At 41.3% G+C, this 27,822-nt stretch overlaps 2 protein-coding genes across 3 annotated transcripts in view; one reads left to right on the forward strand and one right to left on the reverse strand.

Annotated features, from left to right (window-relative positions):
* Nucleotides 1-808: 808 nt before the first annotated feature.
* On the forward strand, nucleotides 809-6,371 carry LOC117259965 (ras-related protein Rab-1B-like). Its single transcript, XM_033631794.2, has 6 exons — nucleotides 809-965; nucleotides 2,053-2,125; nucleotides 2,228-2,323; nucleotides 2,997-3,092; nucleotides 3,211-3,342; nucleotides 5,162-6,371. The coding sequence occupies exons 1-6, from the start codon at nucleotides 952-954 to the stop codon at nucleotides 5,393-5,395; spliced, it is 645 nt and encodes a 214-aa protein (XP_033487685.1). The 5' UTR covers nucleotides 809-951; the 3' UTR covers nucleotides 5,396-6,371.
* Nucleotides 6,372-21,963: 15,592 nt separating this feature from the next.
* The window catches only part of LOC117260308 (leucine-rich repeat and fibronectin type III domain-containing protein 1-like protein), a 575,214-nt gene continuing 569,355 nt past the window's right edge, over nucleotides 21,964-27,822 (reverse strand). For both annotated transcript variants that reach the window (XM_033632283.2, XM_033632282.2), the window contains exons 15-16: nucleotides 27,342-27,390; nucleotides 21,964-22,938 (exon numbers count right to left, since the gene is read on the reverse strand). The gene's annotated coding sequence lies outside the window, so the exon portion shown is untranslated. The remainder of the gene's footprint in view (nucleotides 22,939-27,341; nucleotides 27,391-27,822) is intronic.

Here is a 27,822-nt window from a genome sequence, read left to right on the forward strand (position 1 = left end):
AACAGGGTTGTAAAATTGCTAAAAACAATTAGCAACAAAATAATGGTCTTTCCAGACACTTTTCCCAACATTACTAGCACAAGCCTATGACATTTTACATGCATAAATTAGCCTAATAGCTGGTGGAGATTTCCTCTGTTCATATGAAAGCAGGATAAATCACACACAGGAATTAAAATGCTATTTTGTTAGGATTTATTGTCTTCACATTTTATTATTTTTATCTGTGTGAAATAAAAGTAAATAAAGGTTTTGTTTCCACTGAGGGAAATGGTTTTCAGTTTACAAAAATAAATTGGAGGTCTGCGTCACTGCAATGTGTAGTTACATTTCTGGGGAGGTGCATGTAGATGCACGAGTAGGATAGCAGCTAACATGCTGCTGTTGTGTCATTTGTAGTTTTTTGGGTGGTTCCAGAAGAACTACTTCCTGGTCGTTTATTTGGAAGTTTCAAAATGGCGGTCGGTCCAGAGATGTATGACGCACAGGAGATGCTGTCAGTTTGAGGTAATGTCAGTGAAGATCAGAAGCACAGTGCACTGCACCTCACCATGGCAATGACAGATCAGTACAAAAACATCACCTAAAAGCAGAAAACAAGAGTTGATGGTGAAGTTTAGTTTCAACTTAGAGGGTTGTAATGCAGTGTTTGTCTGGCTTTGTGTGTGGGTGAGTGTGTGTTGGTTCCAGGTGCTGTCCCCAGTGTAATCTGAGCTGGACTTTATTAATAAATAATGCATCTGAACCAGTCAGCTCATCAGTCAGCCGGCAGCTCCGGCTTATTCTGCCATTTGCCCTCCAAAGGACAGTACAGACACACACATACAGAACAGTACACAGCATCACAGTCTGAGATAATCTGCCTGTTTTCAGCTTCAGGATTCAATTTTGGGGATTCTTAATTTTTTTTTTTTTTTTTTTGTTGTGTCACCTGGAGGTACCTCACCGATCATGAATCCTGAATAGTAAGTATTGTTTCTCTCTGTATGCTGTGTGTTACCTTCAACAAGACATACAATGCACACCATCGGTAGACACTGACATCTGCTCTTTAACAGTGACTGCTGACATGAAAAGTTAGGAGGCAATTTAAGAGCCTTGTTTTGACCTGGATACAGTGATATCTTGCAGTCTTGTGCCTTGTGTTTGCTGATGTGTTAACTCTGCCCTAAATTTAAATACCGATATACTTACAACTCAACCTTGTGTGTAGAGTTTCCTGTGTTTAAGCGTAGATATCTTGCTTTAATCCTGCATGTATATAAAATATAAACTACATAATTGATGATCTCCTGTAGTTTGAGCAGACTCAGAGGTATCTGTCTGTTACAGGGTTGTGAATTAGGTGTCCAGGGTTACAAAAAAAAGGCTAGTTCATTTTCTGCAAAATTTTAGGTAACTGAATCACTAGGCCCCTGTGACTTATGGGAATTGTAGTCCTTAAAGCCAGCTCAGCTCCCACATCAAACTGAGGAAGAAAGTGTGACTTCTCTTACACAACTGTTGTTACTTTACTCACTCCCCAGAATAAATGTTGGCATTTTACATTTCTGCAAACTATTTATGTTGAAACTTTACCTTTCATTTTACCGTTTTGTGGTGTAACAATGCTGTGGTTAATGTGTGGTTAGGTTAAGGCACGGAAATCACTTGGTTAGGGTTAAGAAAAGATCATGCTTCTTTTTAAAAAATATTTTAAAAACATCTTATAATATCCAGTCTGGTGGCTTCAAACATGGTTGGATAAGACCTAAACACTTGTTCAAAAACATCCACATTTGTTGGTCTTGAAAAGTGGTCTGCAGCTTGCCAAGTGTCTCTCCTAGGTGTCACATCATCCACCATCCCCTCCTCCTCTTAATGAGAAACACAGCGCATTTACATGTAATCTGAACTCTGTCATACATATAAAATGTACGAATGTAACACATCTGTGGTCTGCAGAAATGTACAATGCCAACATTTTATTCTGGCAACTGGGCTGGAAAAGACCCCAAACACATGTCAAATGTCCTGATGTGTGAGTACATCTATGTGTGTGTTTTTCTTCAGTGACTACCTGTTCAAACTCCTACTGATTGGTGACTCTGGAGTCGGAAAGTCATGTCTGCTGCTACGCTTCGCGGTAGGCTTGTAAAAAACAAAACAAAAAAAACAACACACACTCAAACTTAACTTTTTAACACTTTACTTTGTGTTGTTGATCATGTGTCACACACCCCATCAGGATGACACCTACACTGAGAGCTACATCTCCACCATCGGAGTCGACTTCAAGATCAGGACGATTGACATGGACGGGAAGACGGTGAAACTACAGATTGTAAGAGTTTGTCCCCTCTTTACGCTGCCTTTGCTTGTTTTTTTCTTGTTTTTTGTCGACGGCGGCATTGTGCTGCCCTTGCGTGTGTCGCTTAAGATAGCATGCCAGTATCTGTTTAGTAGCTGATCTCATCTTCTGCACGGAGAGTAAGAAGCTCCTGGACCTCATTGTTTTCCCAATTTGCGGGTCTCTTCGGCTGCTGTTGTTCTTTGAGTAAGCTGCTAACTGCTACTTTTAAAAACTCCTGGCAGTGCTTCGCACACGTAACACATCATCAAAACGTTGCACACATGATCCCGTCCAATGGCTGTCCCTTTTACACAGACGTCAATGTGGGGCTATTACTACCTCTGTTGCCGGCTTAAAGGCAAGACAACTCTATCCCCCCAATTCTGCAGTTGTACCTTTTACAAAGAAAAGCAAGGCAGAACGACAGCAATTCCCACCTTGAACAGGCAGTGTAAAATGGTGCTTTTGTTTATCAGACTTGTGATGGGGGGCAGGAGTGTGTTCTCATTAGGAGACACCATGTTGTTTGTAAGAACAAAAAACTCTGAAAATACTGTATCATGTAAGCTTGGTGTACCTGCAGAGTCAGGACAGACTGGCACACCGTCTCAATGTGTGTGTGTGTGTGTGTGTGTGCGCGCGCACGCACGTGTGTGTCCCTCAGTGGGACACAGCAGGTCAGGAGAGGTTTCGAACCATCACCTCCAGCTACTACAGGGGAGCTCACGGCATTATCATCGTCTATGACGTCACTGAGCAGGTTGGTGTGTGTTTCTGTCACATCATCCTCAACATAATAGGAGAGAGTTTGAACATTAACTTCTCTCCTCCTCCTTCTGTTCCTGTGCTCTTGTTTCTGTCTCTCTCTTTCCCTGCAGGAGTCCTTTAACAACGTGAAGCAGTGGCTGGACGAGATAGATCGTTACGCCTGTGAAAATGTCTCCAGGCTCCTGGTGGGAAACAAGTCTGACCTTGTTAGTAAGAAAGTGGTGGATGCTGCCACTGCTCAGGTAACAGGCTACACACAGTGCAATAAGCAGCTAAAAACTAATAAGCAACTCCCGTCATCACTTAACCCCAAAAAAAGTTGGCATTGTAGGTTTCTGCAAACCATGGATATGGTATGTGCAGGTTCTTACATTGCATATATGTTGAAACTTTAAATTTTAACAACACTCTGGTTAATATGTGGTTTAGGCACTTGGTTATGGTTAGGAAAAGTTCATGTTCTGGCGTAAAAATACCCGATTTCAGGGGCACAGTCCCAGCAAGAAGTGCAGCGATGTCTCCGTAAAAACCAATTGCTTTTCCTGGCACCCTCTCTGCGAGAAAAACGATGACGGGTGCCATGGAAGCTACTGGAAACACAGCAATCACACACTTAAAAACTGATTTTGTTATTTGTTGATCTTGAACAGCGGTCTGCAGCTTGGCAGGCATCTCACATAGGTGACATGCCATGAAAAAGTCAGCTCATATTTTACGTCACTTTGGAAATGTTGACACAGGAAATGTGCAAATGTAAGATGTTCACTGTCTGCAGAAATGTACAATGCCAACATTTTCTTCCACCGGCTGGGCTGCATCAGTCTTATAGCTGTGAGGCTGTAATGTTCATCAAACTCCAGAGAACTAGATCAAGTGCTTTAAAAATGAATAAAAAACCCCCAACATTGTTACTGTAGCTCCTCTCTGTTGAGCTAAATGTAGTTTGTCCTCATTGTGGTGTCAGAGGGAAGGCCGCAGTTACATGCTTTATTTTTCAATGTCAGCATGCTAATGTTTTGCATGCCATGTTGGCAATTATATTTCAAGTACAGTTAAGATTGACGAGGACTCAGTCATCAGAGTTCCCGTCTCAAGCTTAATTGATGGGATAGCGGACCGTTTGATCTGATGAAGTGACTTCCACTAAGTTTCACAGTATTGTTCAATTACATTTATGTGATGGCTACGGATTTGTCACATGGCATACCAGACAATTCTCAATCCCAGCTCATCAAATACCAGAGGATGTTGGCATCACACACCGATGCACAGAGGCACCCCTCTTGGTGGTATGATATGTACCCAGCAGCATCAGTTTGTAATGCCACCGGAAACTACTGTAATATAAGAAGCGAGAGAGTCTGTATAAAGAGGGCTGGAGGGGAGGTCGATTGGTCAAACAAACTCTGGACTTCCCTGGCAACCTGCTGTTTGTCTCTGTTTGTGTTGCCTAAACTTAACAAACCTAAACTCTTGTTAACATGTAACAAGCAGAAACTACATTTTCTGTGAAAAAGGGAAGTGTATTTTGAAAAGACACAATGCATGTAACACGCATAAGTTGACACGCCATTCCTGAACATCCAAAACAAACCTACCTAGCTTTTAATAATTTGACATGAAGGTCCACTGACAAAGCGGTAGTATTTGACGAGTTGGGATGACAACCTGTTGGCCATTCATAATGTAATTCATAAATTATGATGGTGTTGTTTTGAAGTACCCAACAGAATACAAAGCAGTTGCACCATCGACAATATTAGGCAATGGAGCAATTCATTTTCACAGTGAGTGCTTACTCACTTTTAATCTGTGAGCACATAGAATAGATCTTAATTGTCATTGTGTTCAGAACAGTGAAAATCTGTTTAGCAGCTCTTCAGTGGTGTGCAGCACAAAGGTTCAGTAACAACAACAAATACAGGCAGATAAATAGAGCAAACTAAATACATGTTACTGCTAATGCTTTACTTCTAAATAGAGCTGTGTTTGCATATTGCAGATTTGTGATGATGGATTCCTTCCTCTGTCCCTGCTTCCTTCTCCTCCGTCTCTCTGCAGGACCTGGCCTCCTCTCTTAAGATCCCCTTCCTGGAGACAAGTGCCAAGAGCTCTGATAACGTAGAGAGGGCTTTCTTGACCATGGCCTCTGAGATCCACAAGCGCCTGGCCAGTGAGGGAGGGGGGATGCAGGGTGAGTCAAAAGAGGCCAGGGCGCAAAGTGCCAAGATTAACAGCGCCCCTCTGTGGCTGGGAGGGGACAAACAGACGCAGGAGGCCAGTAACTGCTGCTGAGCAGGAGACGACACCAAGATGACATGAAGAGAGATGTGTCATTTTAAACACACCCACCTGTCTCGTTTCAGGACTATGTGATTGTGTGCTTTGAACACACATGTTGTCGAGATTTTGACATCTTTGCTATTGAACTAAAAACATATGCAAAAAAAAAAAGACTTTTCAGGACAAAAAATTAATGTGTTTTTAGCTTGACTACAGTATATTTTGAAGCTTGGTATTTTTTGAATTAAATATATAAGGAGCACAGACAAACAGGACAGATGATAGAAAGATCTGAAACTCTGCCAAATGAACAACTAGGACAGTGCGGGTTTAAGAAGAGGAACTTTTACTGTATAGCTCATTTAACTCAAGATAAAAGATGGAAGTAGCAAAAAGTGGAATTGCAAACCTGAAAAATATAATGAAAAATATAAATATCTGAATAATTGTTAATACTCACACAGAATGGGAGGAGTTTTATTTAAAAATGTAATATTAGCAGATTTAGCTGCTGATACAGATGCATTTCCTGTGTGATTTAGACTGTCAATTACCTTCATTTCCCTCAGAGGTGTTTTATTGTATTTACCAGGTTTTGTTGTGTTATGCATGTTGTTTATGTCAATAAAAACATCTTAGGATTCTTGATGTTGAAAATGTGGTTACAAGATCTGAAACATATAAATAGGCAAATAGACTTCATATAAAAATATGTGTAAATATGTACAAATGAATGTTTTCTGATTCCTCACCTCTCCTTTTAATCTCTTGTTAGATTTAGATAAGTTTAGTAAGTGGAAAAACCCCCAACATCGACTGGTTGTACAAGATGGGATATGAACCACCACTTACATGGACAGCATGTCATTTTCTGCCACTAGTAGTCTCAGTCAAAATAATAACATAAGACTGAACAATGCTGCCATTGCAGTTAGTTTCTCCTGGTAAGGATTCCTTCAGTGTTGATCCTTTGGGAGTTTTTTAGCAGGAACCAAATTATCTGCATAGGTCACTACATCTCAGAAACAAATGGCCTAGGGGGTTTAACTGTAAAAACACTGAATAAAGCAGTTTCACATTAAAAATCAGTTTTTCTTCAATGATGTTTGGCTCATAGGAGAACGGCTGCTATCCCAGCACCTGCCAATGTGCTCACTGTGTCTGTCTGATAAGTTAATATCCAGCAATTCAGGAGGCTTTTACCAGGAGCTGAAGTATCTTCCTGTCCAAAACAAAGGGGTCAGGTGGTTTCAACCAGTAAAAACACTGAATGAAGCAGTTTCATAGTAAAAATGAGTTTCTCCACTGGCTGGAGCCAAGCAACTGCAACTGTTTGATCAGTTGTTTCTCTGATATGAGTGAAATCCTTCATCTGATTAAAACATGTAGTTAAAAATGACTAAGATCTAATAAAAAAAGTGTAATAAATTGTGGCTAAAACTGGATAAAAAGTCAATTTATGACAGCTTCTGGCACACAGACACAACCCTGACACATGCACAAAGGAGATATGCCTCTGACAGGTGGCAGCGACCAGATGACAGGGACCTTGACCTTTATTAAGGTTTTGGATTTCTCTGGGTTTGAACATTGTTGTAAACGTCTGGGATAGTTAACATACTCACCCCAACAAAGACATTACACTGGTCTCACTGTTTTTAGACATTTTGACACAGTAAGTTACTTATTGTATCTTTAGGAGGAACATATCAAGAAAACGTCATCAATGGTCATTTTTGAGTTCAAAGACACAGCTGCAATCAAGTTTCATTATGCAAAGTATAGGATTTAGCATCTTTGGACCATGCCTATTACTAGATACTTAAAGTCAGGATATCTTAGCCTCTGCTGCAGGTCATGTCACCTGAAATAATTTCAAAGCCAATAAGCTGAACTTCAGTTATGTAAATGACATCCAGTTTTTAATAGCAGCACAGCAGCTGTTCAATGCGTCCAGATGATCAAACCTTTAATGGTTAAAGGTTTAAAATCATCCAGTCTTTGCAGTCATGACAAACTGCTGGACATTCACAGGAGATATTAGCCTGACAAATATCACTTGGGGATGTGAAGCGATTTCTCATAATTGCCTGACAGTCCTGAGTCTGTTATATTAGGGTCATTTTTCACATGAATCAATATTGTTGCAGAGTGATGGATTCTTGCAGTCACACAACGAGTCACTGCAGATTGATTCCTGTGGAATCAGCTGGACATTATTACAACAACCAGGGCCTGTATTTATGTCTAGTCCAACCAAAAACATGTCCACTTTCTTCTTGTATCCATCAACACTGCTTACACAAATTTAGATGATACTGACACCTAGTGGCCTCTACTAGTGTTACAATTCAAAACTAAGACGGGCTGACCAAGCAGGCAGTGGTTGCAGGATAAAGGGAGGCTTTAATTTGTCAGTATGCACTGTGCCACAGCGATCAATTTCATGCACATTCAAATTTGGGAAAAAGAAAATAGTGCACTGGTACCATATTGGTACTTTGAGGTTGAGGTTTTGTAATAGGTGCTGAGAGAGAAACTGTTGGATCAGTGCTTTTCTAGTAAGCAGGGTGAGGGTTTGTAGCAGGAACAGAGTCAGCAGATGCACATTAAACCAGAAGGCATCACACAAGCAGATCCAAAACAGGCAAGAAACAAAGCCAGGAGCTACAGCAGAAACATGGCAAAGGAGAGTTAATGGACAGGTACGCACTTGGTGCTTCTGAAAGTCAAGGAAGGATCCTTAAATGACTGAACTTCAAGGAGGCTACATCAACAATTCCTGCTGAAGGACTGTTTCAATAGGCCCGATCGAGATGAGCCAGGCCTGCGCAGATTCAATCACCAGCAATTGGCGCACAATGCATGCCGTTAGTTTTGTGTCTGACTTCATCCCGACTTGCTCTGACGTATTACAAAAGTGTACGGCGATAAAATCGCGAGAGCGAGGCGGCTGCAGTTTTTAGAGCCAGGCGCTGCAGTTGCTCTCCACCGACTACACCGCCTGGCTCTCACCTGATCTAACAGCTGATTGGTTCAGATGTCGACTCCACAAGATGACGTCATAGATAAACTTTTAATTTCTGTTGAATTTCAGAGATTTTATTTGTCTGATTTGAAGGTTTATTCTGTGAACAGAAAACATGTGTAACTGATGGTGAAGTTTAGGCCTAGTTGTCAAAGAGTAAATACATTAATCATAAACTAAAGTCTATTGTATATTAACACTGGGCTGTTTTAATTATTGACGTATTTAGCAACACAGAGACTTGTGGTCAGTGGGATGTGAGGATTCTTAAAATAACACTGGATATGACACCCTGACTATATCCGACTGATCTTTAATGAAAGCTGTTGTCTTGTATTTTTTTCCTCTGAAAATATGAACCTTATAGTCAGACACAATTTATTTAGCCCGTGTAATTGAGGGGACAGGTGAAACTGATATGATGCTGATTTACCATAGACTGTAAAATGGAGGTTAAACCATGAACATAAATTACAGGTAAAGCATTTTAATAAATTAATCTATCATAATTAAAGCAGTTGGACACTGAGAACAAACTTGTATATAAGTTTGATGATATCTTAATAAATTGACATCATATCGGACAGCATGAAAGTGTTTCTGTGACTTTTTGTACAGACTGAAGGCTGCTGGAAACTGTTCGAAAACTGTCCGACTTGACCACAGCTTTTTGTCACCGCCCCCTGCTGCAGCCGCCTGATCTCGTCTACTTTCCAGGCGAGGCACAGTTCATCTCGAACAAGCCTAATGACAAGGATCCTTGAAATTCTACAGAGGATTTTCAAGGATGCATGCAATTCTTCGCAAATGATTTGCCAGAATTGAAGGCGGTCTGTGACACACAGCCTGTTCCAATGTGTGTTTTCCGAATGCTCGGGAAGGAGTCTCTCCTAGCCTCTGTAGGACCCAACAAGGAAGCACCATTGACTTTGAGAAGCACCAAGGGGTTAATGGGCTAATGAGGGGCAGGTGTGCACACAGGTGGAGGATCAGGACACAGGGAGGGGTGGGAACACTGCACACAGCTGGTGGATGCTGATGATTGTGTAGATGAAATGACAATTAGTCCTGGTACCCTTTTTGATACAAAATAGGTAATACGTCTATTTGCATATGACCTCCATTGTTAAACCCTCGTAGAGAGAAATCCATAAAGAATTTGATTTATTAATCATTCACAACCTTTTATCCTATTCAAGCCTGCAGGGAGCAATTTAGAGTCACCAATTAACCTGAGCTGCATGTGTTTGGACTGTGGGAGGAAGACACAGAACCCAGAGAAAAGAATTTTAGGGCTAAAATAATCTAATGTGTAAATAGTTTGGAGTCAATGGCTTCAAAGCTACTGGAACTTAAATTCTAAACAACATTTGTCTTTAGGTCAGTGTTTCTGAGCAGTTAAAAAATGAGCTTTTCAAAATGTATCACAATAAATAATGCTTGCTTTGACTGGAGAGTGTGGATGATATTCCTGCTGTCAGCAGCTTCACTAAGCCTTTATGTAGTGAGTGGTAGACACTGACTAGTAGTGTTTCTGGATTCCAGCTACAGTGATTCTATTTCCTTCAGCTACCTCTTTGTTACTGGGAAAAAATTGCACTCTGCTTAGACAAAAACACATAAGTTGAAGTCATGTTAATTTTTTTTCAGAGCAGCTATAATTGATTCCTTCTCCTGTGGTTTGATCTCCACCAACTCCAACCAAGCTGCTACTACTACTTTCTTTCTTTCTTTCCTTCTTTTACTAGCTAGTTTCTAACTTTGTCTGCTGTTTGCTGCTGACCAGGTTGTGAACAGTGGGGCTACTCTGTTTATTTAAAAAACTTGCCTGCTGCTGCCGGAAACAAGATGAGAGTCGTGGGACTGAACCAAAACAAAGGACCAAGTAAGAGTTCATAAAACCTCGTCAGAAAACAGCCTCTTTTCATGGCACTTTTCCCAATGGAAAAAACAGCAACAGGTCACTAAAAACTGCTCGTTTAGTTTCTAAATAGATGCTAGAAACAGCGATTACAGGCTAAAACCACCGTTTTATTTATTTATTTTTTTGGTCTTCAGCAGTAGTCTGCAGCTTGGAGCGCATAACTCCTTGGTCCTACGCCATCCACCATCCCCTCCTCCTCCAGATGACAAAGTCAGTTCATAAACCACGTCACTTTAGAAACAATATAATAATATGAAATGAACAACATATAATATATTGTGGTCTCCAGAAACATACAATGTCTGGCGACTGGGCTGCTCCCAACTTTTCCTTTAGCATGCTGATTTGTCTTTGTGAGCAGGTTTGCAAAGCACATCTGCCTCAACAATGCAATTTACACATTTTGATAACTGCTGATTTAATAAAATGGAGTTCTACAGAATGAAACATGACAGCAAATTAAGCAGCAGACCTTAGTAATATCAGTAATATAAAGTAGGCCCTAGTTGTAAAATAAATAACTTTAGGCATTCATTATGTATGATATGAAGGAATACCATACATGAGTAATAAACTGCCAGCCTAGATGACTTATGTTTAACACATATCTGTAGTGCTGCTGTGTTTATTTGATAACATTTCTAATGTTGGCTGAGAATACAGTCATACAGGAAAAGACAGTGACATTTTCTTCCACAAATTCTGATTTAATTCTTGTCCATATGAAAACATAGTGTATGCATTACGAGTACAGTGTGCATGCAAATATGGGACAAATCACATCCTGTATTGATTCAGTAAGTAGACAGTGCGTTTTATTTTCTCAATATGGGACAATCCAGCAGAATTGTTCACATCTGTCTTCTAATAATGATAATTTTCCTTGCAAGTTGAAAGTGTGTGCTAGTTGATCCTAGTAAGCACAGAAGCTTTATGTTGAAAGGTCTCCATGTGAAATTCCGAGCATATGAGTTGTCTGCACACGGTCCTTAACAGCTGAGCCAGCAGAAGCTAACAGTGCTAACTTCAGAAACAGTGCTAACAGTGGCAATGGACAGACACAGAGAGAGAGCAGTGTAGGGTGGTGGCAATTCAATTCAATTCAATTCAATTCAATTTTATTTATAAAGCCCAATATCACAAATCACAATTTGCCTCACAGGGCTTTACAGCATACGACATCCCTCTGTCCTTAAGACCCTCACAGCGGATAAGGAAAAACTCCCCAAAAAAAACCCCTTTAACGGGGAAAAAAAAAACGGTAGAAACCTCAGGAAGAGCAACTGAGGAGGGATCCCTCTTCCAGGACGGACAGACGTGCAATAGATGTCGTACAGAACAGATCAGCATAATAAATTAACAGTAATCCATATGACACAATGAGACAGAGAGAGAGAGAGAGAGAGAGAGAGAGAGAGAGATGCAGGTAATGACAGTAGCTTACAACAACATTAATGAAAGTAATAATATTATAGTTATAGTTCTGGCTACTGTGGTACAATATGTTGAAAGTATGTATTAGTATCAGACAGTATACTTGTGTGACAATAGTCATATGTGTATAATAACAGTAGAAGTATGACTAATGACTAATGATGGCAGCAGCAGCAGGAGGCATCTGGCAGGACCACGGCAGCAGCACAACCACACACGTCACACTGTCCAGGCACCGCTGCGGTATGAGTTATTCTGAGAGACAGTGGAGCACAAAGGCTCCGGAGAAGAAGCCGAGTTAGTGACATCCAGAATGGCCGAGTTAGCAAGATGCAGTAATAGGATGAGAGTGAGAGAGAGAGAGAGAGAGAGAGAGAGAGAGAGAGAGAGAGAGAGAGAGAGGGAGAGAGAGGGAGCCCGGTGTATTATAGGGGGTCCTCCGGCAGACTAGGCCTAAGTCAGCCTAACTAGGGGCTGGTACAGGGCAAGCCTGAGCCAGCCCTAACTATAAGCTTTATCAAAGAGGAAAGTCTTAAGTCTAGTCTTAAATGTGGAGACGGTGTCTGCCTCCCGGACCGTAACAGGAAGATGATTCCACAGGAGAGGAGCCTGATAGCTGAAGGCTCTGGCTCCTGATCTGCTTTTGGAGACTTTAGGGACCACGAGTAACCCTGCGTTCTCAGAGCGCAGTGTTCTGGTGGGATAATATGGCACTATGAGCTCTCTAAGATATGACGGAGCTTGACCATTTAGAGCTTTATAAGTTAACAGTAGGATTTTAAATTCAATTCTGGATTTTACAGGGAGCCAGTGCAGAGAAGCTAAAACAGGAGAAATATGATCTCGTTTCTTAGTTCCTGTTAGTACACGTGCTGCTGCATTCTGAATTAGCTGGAGAGTTTTTAAGGACTTACTAGAGCTACCTGATAATAGAGAGTTACAGTAATCCAGCCTTGAGGTAACAAAAGCGTGGACCAATTTTTCTGCATCTTTTCGGGTCAGGATAGGCCTAATTTTCGCAATATTACGCAGATGAAAAAATGCAGTCCGTGAGGTTTGCTTTAAATGAGAATTAAAAGACAAATCTTGATCAAATATTACTCCGAGGTTTCTTACGGTAGTGCTAGAGGCCAGAGCAATGCCATCTAGAGAAACTATGTCATCAGATAAAGAGTCTCTGAGTTGTTTGGGGCCAAGAACAATAACTTCAGTTTTGTCTGAATTTAACATCAGGAAATTGGTGCTCATCCAATTTTTTATGTCTTTAAGGCAGTTATGGAATTTAGTTAATTGATTACTTTCTTCTGGCTTCATCGATAAATACAACTGTGTATCATCCGCATAACAATGGAAGTTTATAGAGTGATTTCTAATGATGTTACCTAAAGGAAGCATATATAGAGTAAATAGGATTGGTCCGAGCACAGAACCTTGCGGAACTCCAAAACAAACTTTGGTACGTAAGGATGATTCATTACGAACGTCAACAAATTGAAAACGATCAGATAAATAAGATTTAAACCAGCTTAGTGCTGAACCTTTTAGGCCAATTAAGTGATCCAGTCTCTGCAGTAGAATTTGATGGTCAATTGTGTCAAACGCCGCACTAAGATCTAATAAAACAAGAACAGAGACGAGTCCTTTGTCTGAAGCAATCAGAAGGTCATTTGTAATTTTAACTAGTGCTGTCTCAGTGCTATGATGCACTCTAAATCCTGACTGAAATTCCTCAAATAAATTATTATCCTGGAGAAAATCACACAGTTGGTCTGCGACTACTTTCTCAAGGATCTTTGACATAAAGGGAAGATTAGATATTGGTCTATAGTTGGCTAACACCTCTGGATCCAGGGTGGGCTTTTTTAGGAGAGGTTTAATTACAGCTACCTTAAAAGACTGTGGTACATAGCCTGTTAATAAGGATATATTGATCATATCTAATATATGAGTGTTAACTAAAGGAAAGACCTCCTTAAGTAGCCTAGTTGGGATGGGGTCTAAGAGACACGTTGATGATTTAGATGAAGATGACCTATCCAGTGGAATACACACATGCATTAACATGCACGCGTGGCCAGACCAGCTTACCAGAACAAACCACAGAGAAGCTTGGAATACAACACACAGGACTGTGGATTCATTTTCTGCTCTGGACACCATTGCTCCACCATATCTTTGCATAGCAAATAATTGTTTGTTGTTGCTATATTAATGCTTTGAAAATTGTATTTATAGTGTGATTCCCTTTGCGTAACATCAATATGGATAACTTATGACCATCAGTTATTTTTTAGTTGTGATAAAATATAAATTAATTCAGGTGTCATACAGAGAACAGTTTCCGTCAGGTGAGATAATGCTGATTTTTTATTTATTTTTTCCCGTAAAATGCATACTATAATCTTATGGAGTTGTTGGAGTCTGTTGCATTCAAATATAATACTGTAGTCTGTTTCACCCATCTTTAGATGTCACCCACTGATGCCTGCCCTTGGATTTACATATGTTGATGTGTCCTGTGAATTCAACTGCTTCTCTGGTGCCGCCTTCATGGTATGTGGTCAGGCTGAACAATGGATTCCAATTACCCAGAAGCTGATATATCGCCACTACAGGCCCGGTTCCTGGACCCCTTCTGCCCTGAAATTTTAAGAATGACAACTAGGAATTGTAATGTTCTGGATTCTTGTCTCTCGAAGAGTCCTATAATAGCCACACCCATGGCCTCCATCAAGTGCCTTGGTGTGTTCACAGGCTGGTGTAGATGGCAAGTCATTGGGCTCGCCCTTTTCTTCTTGACACCAGAAAATAGGGAGCACCACTGTTATGCTGACAACCAGCAAGAAGCAGACTGATTCACCTGGGCCGCATCCAAGCTGTCTAATACCCCTTTTCCACTTTACCACTTTTCCACCTTTATCACTTTGGGCTGTGTCGAGACAAACCATGCCACGCCGATTTCTCTCTTGTAAGGCGTGCAGTGCCATGCTACACCAGAAATGGACCAGCCGCCCGCCCCCAAGCGGGTAGGAGCTACATCTCGCTGACCGCAGCCAACCCCCAATGAACCCCCTTCTCCCCCTGAGACAAAAATGAGTGTTGTGAGACTTACTAACCTCTGTCTGCAGGAGTACAGAGAGTAAGGCATTTTTAAAAGTCTCTGGGCCGAATTCACAAAAGGATTTTTGCGGCCGCTAAACCGGTAAAAATGGAGCAAACACGTACCTTCTTATTCACAAAGCACGTGCAGAGGGTGAAATGCTCCACTAACTGCGCTGCCAAGCAGATTGTGTCTCGGTGCTCCGGTGTTATTTGCACGTATTTAAATGAGGTAATATGCATATATTTGGCGCAAAAATTGCCCCTTTCTGTGCAAATGAGCGTCATTGATAAACAACGTCTAATTCACTAACACCAGCGCTAATAGCCACACGCAGTTTGAGTGAAGTAAATAACGTCTTTAGAAAGCTGGTGTAAACTGGGCGCTCCTCTGTGGAAGCCTCTCGCCCAGACTTTCCAGTGATCGTGGCAGCAGTGATCGTCTGTTAAATCAGTCTGTAAATAATATTTTGACATTATTATTATAATCATTATTACTTTAATGGCATCCGAAGATATTGCTGCATTGAACAGGTGACAGTCTGCGGTCGTTCTCAAAACGCACTTCTGTCACGCACTTCAAAAGCAACTTTCAATAATTTATTTTACGAAACGGGGGAAACAAACGTGAACAAAAACGGTTCCATAATTCATATTAAATTCAAAAGATAACGAAAAAACAGCTACAAGTGAGAGGGAATAGTGATAAAGTGGTCAGACTTGGTCAAATCCACAGCCTCAACCCATCCGACACTGTTAGACTGACTCACTAGCAGACATCACTACATGAGGGTATACAGTATTCAGTACTTTGCCAAACAAAGTCTGCCATTGTTCTGCCACGGTGTTCTTGGCGCAAAGCCAGCATTCATACTTTGCCATGTGGCTAATTGCAATCAGGGGCAAATCAGGGGCAAACTGCACTCAGCTGCCAAACTTTGTGGGCGTGTTTGCGCTGGTATATCATTAGCGCAATATCCTTTGTGAATAGGACGTTAAGACGGAGCAAACTGCGGGTGCAAGTGAAGTGCAATTCAAGGTGCTATCAGCAGCCGCAGTTCATTCTTTGTGAATTCGGCCCTCTGTGTGTTCAGCTCTCAGTACTTTTGTAGCTTCTAACTGAATCTCTGTGATTTAGAGTTAACTTTCTCTCCTGCGTCCTTTTTAGATATCTGCTTTATTTTACTGTTTCATGTTCAACTTTCAGCTGTGTGGAGTCAGGTAAAGTTACTCTTGATGAAAACCCATCATTTCCTTATTTTGCTTCTTCACAATAAAAGCTTTTACATAGCAAATTAACAAGGGACTTTAATTGTAAAGAATCTATAGGAAATGAGATGTGTGCCTATCACCAAATCAGCAGTACTTGTTTGCAGTTTTTCTTAAAACAAGTCTACTAATACCACAGGGACACAGAGTAAAATCAGAAACAGCCACAGTGAGATGTTGATGATGAGCTGCAGACAACAGGCTCTAACTGCACCTCTGCAAAAAGCACACCTCCAACAGGTGAAATTCTCCTACTTGCCCAGGGACTTTATCTATGGATCAACCCACTGCTTTTAAATGTAGTTATTAAAGATAAGCCTATTATCAGTTTAAGACACACCTTGAAGGGGGTAGTCCTGTTGTAATGGAGATGCAAATCCCTGCTGTGCGTGGCTGATGTGCTGAGTCAAACCATACCAAGCCAAGCCAGCACATGAGTATGGAAAAAGGGTAAAATGAGAGTGCCAAGGCTGAGATGACATCATCTTGGAGCACCGGAATCACAAGTGTCAGACTCTTGCCCTATTTTAAGCTTTTCAGTTGGTTTCTTCACTGGGTTTGAGACAAACGTACCTAAATGTAGGAACCCCTTTACAGCCAAGCCTTAGCTGTTGAAATGAAGAGTTGGCATTTGTCTGAAACTACTCCATCCAGTTACTTATAGGATTGTTGTAGAAGAGGGGTCGTCTTGTGGATCTGGAATCTTCTTGCAATGACTGGCGTGTACCCATGTAGCAATCTCTATGATCACTACTGATTCCAAGGTCAGGAGCACTTGGTGCGGTCTGCTCCACCTGGGAGATCGCCAACCCTTCCTCCTGAAGTCCTTTAACACAATCCAGTTACCTGGCTTCAAGCTGTATCATTGGCCTTCAACATCCTGTGGTAAGGCATATTTTACCTGTCTGTGAAAATCACAAACCATAGTAGGTTTACATTCATTCATTCCTTCATTCATTATCCGTAACTGCTTATCCTGATAAGGGTTGCGGTTGCAGCTGACATTGGGCGAGAGGCAGGGTACACCCTGGACAGGTCGCCAGACAATCGCATGGCTAACACATAGAGACAGACAACCATTCACACTCACATTCACACCTATGGCCAACCTAGAGTCACCAATTAACCTGACATGTATGTCTTTGGACTGTGGGAGGAAGTCGGAGAACCCGGAGAAAACCCACACTGTCACAGGGAAGAACACGCACACTGCACACAGAAGGGCTCCCCCACAGGTATGAACCAGGAACCTAAGTCCACATCTACTTCGAATCCTACCTCTCATATCAGGGTCCGACGTTAAGGTTTTTTCCTGTGTGGTGCATATTTTCGCTCATGACTTATATCTTATGTCAGCAGAGACGTTCAGCCAATGGAGGCAGCAGCACATAAAAAAGCAGCACACTGCAACTGGCCCCTCCGAGGACAGAAACAGGAGAGGAAATACACGATTACAGGCCTGGAATTAAAGGGATAGTGCACCCAAAAATGAAAATTCAGCCATTATCTACTCACCCATATGCTGACGGAGGCCCTGGTGAAGTTTTAGAGTCCTCACATCCCTTGCGGAGATCGGCGGGGGGAGCGGCTAGCACACCTAATGGCTGACAGCGCCCCAGACTAACGTCCAAGAACACAAAATTGAATCCACAAAGTATCTCCATACTGCTCATCCGTAGTGATCCCAGGGTGCTGCAGCCCCGAGATAAAAAGTTGTTTTGAAAAACGTCATATGAACTCACTGTACTGAACACTGTAGCCTGTAGCTCTGACTGCTTCTCTGTGCTCTGCGTTCATGTGTGCGCGCCTGCGCGAGACCAGCGAAAGCATGAGCTTTGTGTTTACATCACGTGACACGTGCACCGCAGGGGAGACAACAGTAACCACAGTAGCTAAAAGATAATTTGCACTACTGTCTTTTAGCAAAGGACAGCCCAACATGTCTGAAGACTTTGAAATTGAGGAGGAACAGCATTTCTTTGTTGAGCCGTATTTGTTTGAGCCCGAGTATACAGACGGAACTCAGGCTACTGGACGAAGCAGCCGCCGCAGCTCATGAGCCTAACCCTCAGCCAGCCGCTGAATACCGGAGTCGAGCACTGGAAACCTGGTGGTGTAGTTGTTTCAAATGCAAAGCAATGCCAACGGATGAGGAAAGTCTTTGCTGCTCAGACTGGGAATTGGCGATGCCTGCACTTGAGAATCTGGACATCAGTACTGACGAGACTGCTGCTCTTCAGAGACCGTGCATCACCGATCACCCTGAGCGCGCACACGTGAGCGCGGAGCACAGAGAAGCAGTCAGAGCTACAGGCTACAGTGAGGCTAAAAACAGAGTTCATATGACGTTTTTCAAAACAACTTTTTATGTCGCGGCTGCAGCACACTTGGATCACTACGGATGAGCAGTATGGAGATATTTTGTGGTTTCAATTTTGTGTTCTTGGACGTTAGTCTGGGACACCGTCAGCCATTAGGTGTGCTAGCCGCTCTCCCCACCGATCTCCGCAAGAGATGTGAGGACTCTAAAACTTCACCAGGGCCTCCGTCGGGGTATGGGTGAGTACATAATGGCTGAATTTTCATTTTTGGGTGTACTATCCCTTTAAGTCATTTTTAGGGCAAAGCCACTTTGGCCTTTGATAAATACAAATTTATTGGGGCATCACGGCCAAAATGTGGGGCACCAAGGCCAAAACCAATGGCGCAATAACAATATGTGCTAATTACACTGAATGAAGACAAAACAATATATGTAATATATGTGATGAGTCCGGGGACCAACTCCAGTTCTTTTGCCAATGCCAGTGGTCAGGGTCACTGACAGGAGTATTCACCTAACATAGCCTACATATCTGTAATTATATAATTATTTATATGTCTCTATGGATATTTTTACATAAATCCCCAATATTTAATTTGCCTTTAAAAAAATCCTCTTCCTTCATTTAATTTGACAGTGTTTATTGTATTATATTATATGTTTTAATTCTCTACAGGATCTTGTATGTTCTTTAATGTGTGTTCAATTTATTAAAAGAAAAAAACAAAAAAAAAAAAAACGTTTTGGTGAACCCTGCAGCAAAGTGAACCCTCTTCTTCAGAGAGGATCTTTGCCTCCCAGTTTGTTCCTGGCGACAGAGCAGAGTGAAGCGTCTTTCTTCTCAGAGGATCTTTGTCCCATGAGAGCAGGCAGCTGTTCTCCGTGTCCGCATTTAAAACAACTTTCGTTGGCGATTTGACAGTCACTAGAAGCACATTATGACCCTTTGTAAAAGTTTCTGTGTGGTACCTGTGTTGTACATGAGCTAACGTTAGCGGGTAAGGACTGAGAGGCTGTCCGGTATGTGTGTGTGTCTGTCTGAGGAGTGTCAGTACATTAACTTGTTAGCCGCAGCCTTGCTGTTTGTCATGTTAATGTTAAAAAAACAGGGCATGCTACACTGGCCGTATGGGTAGGAGGGGCATTACGGCCACACTCTATACCGGCTATACCACGGCACTGGCCGTTTGGCCGTGGTATAATTCCTGCTCTGCGATTAGAAAAAAAATAAATAAATAAAAAAATTCCAAGTCGGTGCTGCTTGCCCGATCGGGCATGTCTGCGCAGGGTCTGCTGGCCCGCTGGCTATTTTTATTTGCCCCGGGCATTCGGGCAACCGTTAATGTCGGACCCTGCATATACATTAGAACTAGAGGAAGTAGTTTCCCACTACAGTTCCTTTTACATCAAATATAGTCTTTGGCCCATTTTTGATGTAAAAACAATGTTTAGTGGGGCTTTAAATTTAGTTAACTCTATGTCATTTGATTGCAATACTTACACATCTTTGCACCACATCTTTTTGGAAGACCAAATATTCGTTGTCACTTAACTGTTTGCTAAATTGAGATCCTGTTGGAGGTGTCGTCAGGGTTCTGCTGCAACAGTTGACCTTCTTACTGAAGGCCCATATTGTTTTTGAGGCACAAAAAGTCCAATATTACCCATGGACCACGCCAAACAATGAAAGTCCTTTGCAAAACATCAAAAATGCATGTCTAAAAATGGAAGAGAAGCTTTTCTTCTTTTTGACAGGCTGCCATTTTTGAGATTTTTCTGAAGGGTGCTGATGATGTGCAGCACTGCCTGTCATCATTAATAGTTCTGTTGGGAAATGGAAGCAGCAATTCAGGCAATCTGAAATCATTTATCACGGACTAATCACGACAAGGCAATTCTGACAATCACAATCAGTTGTTTGTTTAAGGCACGACACAGAAACTCTTGTTAGTGCATTGAAACATGGCTGTGCAAATGAGCTGTCAACAAGACGTCACAGTACAAATCAGGTTTTAGATCTGAGAATCATAAAAAAGACATGAGAAAAGAACTTGAATCCTACATGATCATTTCTATTAATGAAGCCCATAACTACTGATTTTAAACCTTTTGCTGTACAGTCTGACTTTTACAAGGTGAGGCTTTACAGAATGCTGCTTAAAAGGAATAGAATATTATGAGAATTATGATAATTTGGTTTCCATCTAAGAGTGAGATGAGAAGATCTACACTCCCCAGGAAGTCAGAGATGTCGCTAGAAAAAAAATTATGGCATTGTTCTGAAAACCACGAATATGTTAAATTTGTATGTTTCATATGTATCATTTTGAAGTTATAGAGTTCTGATTACATGTATATGAGCTGACTTTTTCACTAAGAGGTGAAAGGGGTGTTGGATGGTTGAAGACCTAGGTGAAACACTACTGCAGACACAACCACCGCAGACCACTGTTCCAGACCAACAAACAACAAAATCAGTTGTTTTTAACGAGACATTGCTACATTTCCAGCTGCTATTGGGGTGTTTTCTTAAACGAGACATCACAGCATTTTCAAGAAGCGCAAGATGTCTGCCAAGCTGCTGATCACCCTAGACCACAGTTCGAAACAAATAAAAAACAGCATTTTCAGTGATGATTGTGGCACCAAAGAGATTGAGGCTATTTTAAGACAAAACATGATCTTTTCCAAACCATAACCAAATGTTTTTGTGCCTAAATGTAACCAATGTTAACAGCATTGTTAAAATGTACAATTTCAACATATTTGCTACATAATAACATACAAATGTCATATATCTGTGGTTTGCAGAAATGTACAATGCCAACATTTATTCTGGTGATTGGGTTGGAGTAGGCTAGCTCACAGTAAGAACAGGAAACAGCTAACCTGGCTAGGTTCACACCTAACAAGCAGACTGAAACAAGCAACATGTTTGATCTGAATATTCCTCATCAGTTAAATAAAGTGTTTCTGTGAGTTCTGTTGAAATTGAAATAAAAAACACTTTTTTCCAAGAAAAATACCTTTTTATTTCATTATAAATCCACATAATTGTATCTATGAAAGCATAAAATCCCCATTTCGCATGTTGTTGTGTTTTTTTTTCTCCTTGTTGTGGTCATTTGTTTCGTTATATTCAAAGTAAATCATGGGTATCAAACCATCGAAGACTGTAAGGTGTATGTCACATACAAACACAGACACTGTCAAACGGCAAAGGGGGAGCAAGGGAGGGAGGGAGGGGATGGGACAGCGCAAGTTCTGCTGGCCATCTTTTAAAACCGCTTAATACATTTAACTATCTCAAGTGCCAGCTTTTAGTAATAGGAACACCAATGGTCAAGTTCACCAGTGTTTCGTACAGGTACAGTTACTTTCCAGTGTCAAACGGAACATCAGAATTCACCATCAAACGTAGAGCTGGACGTCTGTGCTTGAAGTTTGGCTTTGAATAAATCCTCACAGGAGTTCCTCAAGGCTCCATTCTTGGGATGCCAAGGTTTTTATTTTTTATTAATACTCTGACATAGAGAGAACCAATCCACCATGAACGCAAACACACTGATTATTTCAACATTTTCTGAGTCATTCGCAGCCAGAAGAGTTAGATTGGTAATACTGGAGAGTATACTATTCAGTTGTTCATGAAAGTGAGAGAAAGAGAGAGAGTGAGAGAGACAGAGAAAGAGAGATAGAGAGAGAGGGAAGGTGAAGACATACGATTAAAGTGCCAGAGAAGTTCACCGTTTAGTTTGACAGTTTGTTATTACTGATGCTTTGAGACAAGACGTTGACAATGTGCTCGTATTTTCAATCCAAGGCCCAACATGAATTTTCTCTTTGACTGCTAAGAGATAATAGAGCGGTGTGCTTTTGGAAATCTGCATATTCTCCCGATATTGTAGTAATGCTGTCATAATACTGTAGTAATCCTTTGGCATATGACTGTATGCTGGGGAAAGAGAGGAGCGGTGCCACCGAATCCTAGAGGAACCACAATCTAGGAGATCCTGGAAAAATGTCATAAAAGGGTTTTTTCAGTAATCCGTTCAGTGAATTCCCAGAGCAGCATTGAGGGTGGATTCTAACTGTCAAATGCAGAGGTTAAATCCACACGACACCCTTTAGAGCCCCGTCTGATCATTGGATATTTCCTTCAGAAAAGAAGAAGAGATTCAAGACCATGTTCACTCCAGTTCTTCTGATCCAAGGTTTCAAGCCCCAGTTAAGCACCGAACATGAGCAGAGTTCAACATCCAGAGCCTAACCTGTATCCAACATGTCTGATTCAAACGTCCTGCATGTCAACAGGAAGGCTGTTTATTCTCCTCTGACTGCCCACAGAATGTTCACATCGCATCCCTTCTGGTTCTTGAGTGAGGTGACCTCAGGCGTGAGGTGGCTGTGTCTCTGGGTCAAACACTTGATCATCGGGGCTCATTAGGAGAATGTGACCATGCAATTCACTGGGGCACCTGAAGGAGAGAGGAGAGGGAGACAGGTAGAGACTGAGTGATTGATTTCTGTAATTTAAGATGCATTAAGTTTGCTTTTTGTGTTGTAGTTGGACCTGTTTTTTGGAAGCAGTTGAAGAAGTTTTTGAATACTTTGCTGAAATAAACCATAGCTCAATTTAAAAATACTCCATTAAAACTCCTGCATTAGTAAAAGAATGGAAGTTTATCAGCAAAATATACTTTAAGTACTGAAAGTAAAAGTATTCATACAGGAAAATGGCTCTTGTCACAACATTCTGTTGTTTAGTCATTATAATTAATGCATTAACTTGCGCAGCATGTTAATGAAGTAGCTGGTAAAGAAGAATCTAATTAATATATCTTTTATATACTGCTGGATAGTGACAGTGCATCATATTTTACAAACTGTAATTTTGTGAAATCTTAAAGCATCCCATAACTACAACTGCGAAAAAATGGAGTGCAGTATGAAGTACAATATTTAGAGGAGAGGCCAGCCCTGTAAATACGAAAGTCTGTCCGTGAGTGTGTGATGAAGTTATGAATGGTTGGAGTGACTGATAACATCAGTGTTGGTGTTTCCCTATTGGCTGTTTCTCTTTTGAAATAAATAGGTGTTTATAAGCTGACAGAGCCATGGACGCTGACAATCCTGTATTACCGTATTTCTCATTTTCTGTAACCAGTGTAGCATGATAGCATGGTGGAATTAGCAAAATAGCTAGCTAACTTGCCAGCTGCTATGAGTTAAATGGAATAACTTAATGCTTCATGCACACACTCTTGTCACAGTTTAGGAAAGCATGTTGCTGTCATCAGATGAGTGACAACTTTGTTCAGCTCATTCTCTGCAACCACTGTAACATTAGCATAAAACCATGGTGGAATTGGCAAGCTAGCTAGCTGGCTGTAGGCCAAATGGTAGTTTTGGACAGAGGAAAGAGTTAGTTTGTTTGAGAAAAATTCTTGTCTACTCTGTATGACACAACCCTTTAATTAATTGAAACAGTACTGACCATTACATGTTACAATATCAGAACAGGTACTGCCACCATTATGAGGTGTAAGTAATAAACTGAAGTGAATATTATGTGTTAAAATGACACAAATGCCCAGGAGGTGAACTGGCACCTCTCCAGCCACCAGTCCACGCTCCATATTTGGTTGGACTGGAACTGGCAACCCTCTGGTTTCCAACCCAAGTCCCTATGGACTGAGCTAGTGCCAATGAAGTGGGGAGAGGAGAGCTGTGTTGAATAGAGCAAAAAGGAGCTGATTAGTGGGTACTGCATCAATCAGGGACAGCTCATGCCAGCTAACATCAAAACAAATGAAAGTCTGTGACTGGGTAACTGTCGGCCACTTCCTGTTTCAAATTAAAAGTCCTTGTTTTGAATTAAAAGCCCTTCAGCATTTAATACACAGTCCAGCCTTATACTAGGTTTAGACCTCGTCTTGTTGCATTAACAAAGTAAAATTATGGCTTCTGAACAGAAATTTATTCTGTTGTTCATTTCTTTTCTTACTCTTCTCACTTATAAGTGAACTTGTTTTTCATAAGCTGGACTCCTGTGGAGTTCTTTCCATTATAGTGTGCAGGTTTCTTGAGCATTTGCTTGTTACCTACACACTTGAGACATCCCAGTTTTTGGACGAAAGAAGAAAAATGCAAATGTCCTCTCCCACCTTTTCCAGAATCATAGAAAAACCCACAGTATCTGCAGGGGTCCATAAAGTTGTTTTTCAGTACTGATGACTCAGTGACTGCTTTGCCAGCTGCTGAGATTTCAGGCTTTAAAAGCCATTTCCTTCCTATACTTTGCTTTGGAAACTACCCCCTTCACACCCACAAAATATTTTGAACTTATGGTTGAAACACAGATGAACAAATGGGCATCACAACACTTTTCTTTGCCTGGTAAATAAAGCAGATGGTAAAGCTGCACTCTGGTGCGTGGTGAGATACTGCTATTAAAAAGGTGTAGGAAAGTGAAATGCAAATGACAGTCAACTGTGGTCAGGAGGAGATTTATACAAAATATAATATATAAGTCATCTTTGGGAGAAGGGAAGTGCTTTAAAATAAACTCTCCATGTCAATAAGCACTTAAGACTTCAAAAGTGTATACATGCATTTGACAAGTGAGAATTTTGCATAATGAGGTCTTGAATGTGCTACCAGAAGACTTTAATTATGTCATTAAAATAGATTCACAAATCAATATATTTTAAAAGCTCTGAGTGGTCAACTGCTAAGTATTGTGGCCAATCAGAGCTCATGCTGCCGCCCTGTAGGTTTGTCATTGTCTTTTTTTCAATTAGAGCAAACATAAATTGTGAGATGCAATATAATGGGCAGCCACATAAGCAAATGCAATAATGTATCATTTAAAGATAAAATAAGGGAATTATTAATTGGAAAATGTAACTTTTTTTTTACCATTATTACCTCAATATAAATTTATGAATGCATTGTTTAAATGTAAACTGAATGACTCAATTTATAATCCTTCATAACATTTATCAACTATTTCACTGAGAAAAAAAAAAATACCGTAAAGGTCTATAATTAATCAGATGGCACACTAGATTAACTGTAGCCCAGTCACCAAAGAAAAACATTCTGTCAACCATGAATACATGACATTTGTACACTTCATACATATCGTGTCTAAAGTGACGCAGTATATGATATGTCATTGGGAGGTGGAGGGGATGGTGGATGGCGTGTCACCAGGACTAGGTGAGACCGCTGCCAAGCTGCAGACCACTTTTCAAGAGCAAAGAACAACAAAACTGGTTTTGTTTAAGCGGGTCATTGCTGTGTTTCCAGCAGCTTTTTAGCCTCCAAACATAGGTGCTTTTTAGAGACCCATGGCTGTTTTTGACCCACGGCCGCCCTTATTTATTTGAGCCAGAATACACTGACGAAGAGCGGAGGAGGAGGAGAGAGAGGCACAACAGGTAGAGGACGACAGAGGAGGAATGGCTGCTGGAAGGATTTAGCTCTGGAGATTGGTGGTGTAACGTTACCTGTGAATGCTGTGCCCCAATGCCCACAGAAGAGGAATACCTCTGTTGCAAGGAATGGGACCGGTTGCAGCCTTAGCTAAATGGTAAACAACAAACATGGCAGCACACCGGTAAGGTAAGACAACACGTTTACATGTCGTTTTCTATATGTTCTCTGACATTTATCCTAACGATATGAGGCGGTCTTTGTGGAGAAAAAGCTTGTTTAGTGGACTAACTTTGCACTTGAAAGGATGCCCGTTCACTTACGTTTTAACAGGTCTGACGCTACGGCTGTATCTAGGCTAACGGCTAACATGCTAACTATTATTTCTATGTCACTAGTGACTTGAAACAAATTTAGGACGATAGGAGACGGGCTGAAATAAACCGAAATTTCCCTTTAATGTATTCAAACATTCATATAAAGCAAAGGTCTACAGCTGTAATTTGCTCCAGTTTTGTTGTTCTTTCTTCAGCAGCAGCAGATTTGATTTTCAGTAGTATGTTTCACTGCAGCTAAGAAATGAGCTTTGGCCTGTCGGGTGTCTGTCTATATGTGATGATGGAGAGGAGGGGAGGAGAATCAAGGGGTGTGGAAGGACAGAAGGTGAGGAGGGAAAATAAAAATGAGAAGAAGAGAGATAACAGTAAGGCAAAGAAATGGGATGAGAGTGGAGGAGAAGAGGCAGTGGGGGAGAAGAAGTAAAAAGACTAGAACAATAAGTTAAGGATGAGTAAAGGAGAAAGACAGAAAGAAGGGGAAAGAGAGAATAGAGAGTAAGTAAAGCAGGTAAGATGAGAGAAAAGTTGCTGAACAGTAAAGGAAAAAGGAAGAGGGAGGAGAAATCAAAATGAAGGAGAAGGGACTGAAAAGAGGGGAGTCAAAAGGGGTTAAAAAGATGAGGAGAGAGTAACGAGGAAGTGATGGAGAAGTAAAGAGAGAGAGGAAGAAGAGAGGAGGAGTGGAGGAGAATGCTTACATAATGGAAGAGAGAGCTTACATAATGGAGCGACACCAATCTGCATACTGTGCGGGATCAGGCCATTATATAATGGCCCAATAAAGAGGAATAATGTTGTTTACTAAGGCAAGGCGATATTTACAGAGCACTTAGAGGCAGACAGACTCCAGGCCTGCTAATGGCTGCCGACTGCTGCTCTCTCTTTCCATCTCTCCTTCATTCATTTTCTCTCATCCTTTTCTACCTCCCTGTTAAATATGCTTGGCATGTTTCCATCCCTCTCTCCACCCTCAAGATGTTCTGTTGGAGCTTCTCTGATGGAACAATGAGTGGTTACCCTCTCACCTGTGTGTGTGTGTGTGTGTGTGTGTGTGTGTGTGTGTGTGTGTATGTGTGTGTGTGTGTTTGTGTTTGATCTCTCACCTCCCCTCCTCCTCTCCCTTCAGCGCCGTGAAGCTGAATGTAAGTAAATCTGAAAGACACACATAACCGACAAAAAAATAACAAAAAGAAGATGGAATTAGAGCTCAGATAGTCGGACTGACAGATAGATAGATAGATAGATAGATAGATAGAAATATGGAGACAGCTTGTCTGTCTCTGTCCAAAGGTAACAAAATCCACCAGCACATCTAAAGTCAACCCTATGTGTGGTTAGGTTCAGTGATGGACTCAGTATGTTTGAAGGGCAGGGGCGAAAAGGAAAAAAGGGGACCTACTGCATGACATGGGGACAAGAGGGCAGCCAAAAGGGCACATGCACTCGTTTTCATCCAATAGGGCACATCGTCTTGTTTTGAGGGCACTGGGGGGACAGTCTGACCCCCCCAGTGCCACAGTCCCACCAATTGGTTATAGTTGGGAAAAGATCTTCTTTTTCTTTTTTCTTTTTCTTTTTCTTTTT

This window comes from Epinephelus lanceolatus, chromosome 4 (genome assembly GCF_041903045.1).
Source record: "Epinephelus lanceolatus isolate andai-2023 chromosome 4, ASM4190304v1, whole genome shotgun sequence".
Classification (NCBI taxonomy): Eukaryota; Metazoa; Chordata; class Actinopteri; order Perciformes; family Serranidae; genus Epinephelus; species Epinephelus lanceolatus.

Coding starts and splice junctions, on each gene's coding strand:
- LOC117259965 (XM_033631794.2), top strand. Junction 2,324..2,996: donor AGACGGTGAAACTACAGATT/GTAAGAGTTTGT, acceptor TGTGTCCCTCAG/TGGGACACAGCAGGTCAGGA. Junction 3,343..5,161: donor TGGATGCTGCCACTGCTCAG/GTAACAGGCTAC, acceptor GTCTCTCTGCAG/GACCTGGCCTCCTCTCTTAA.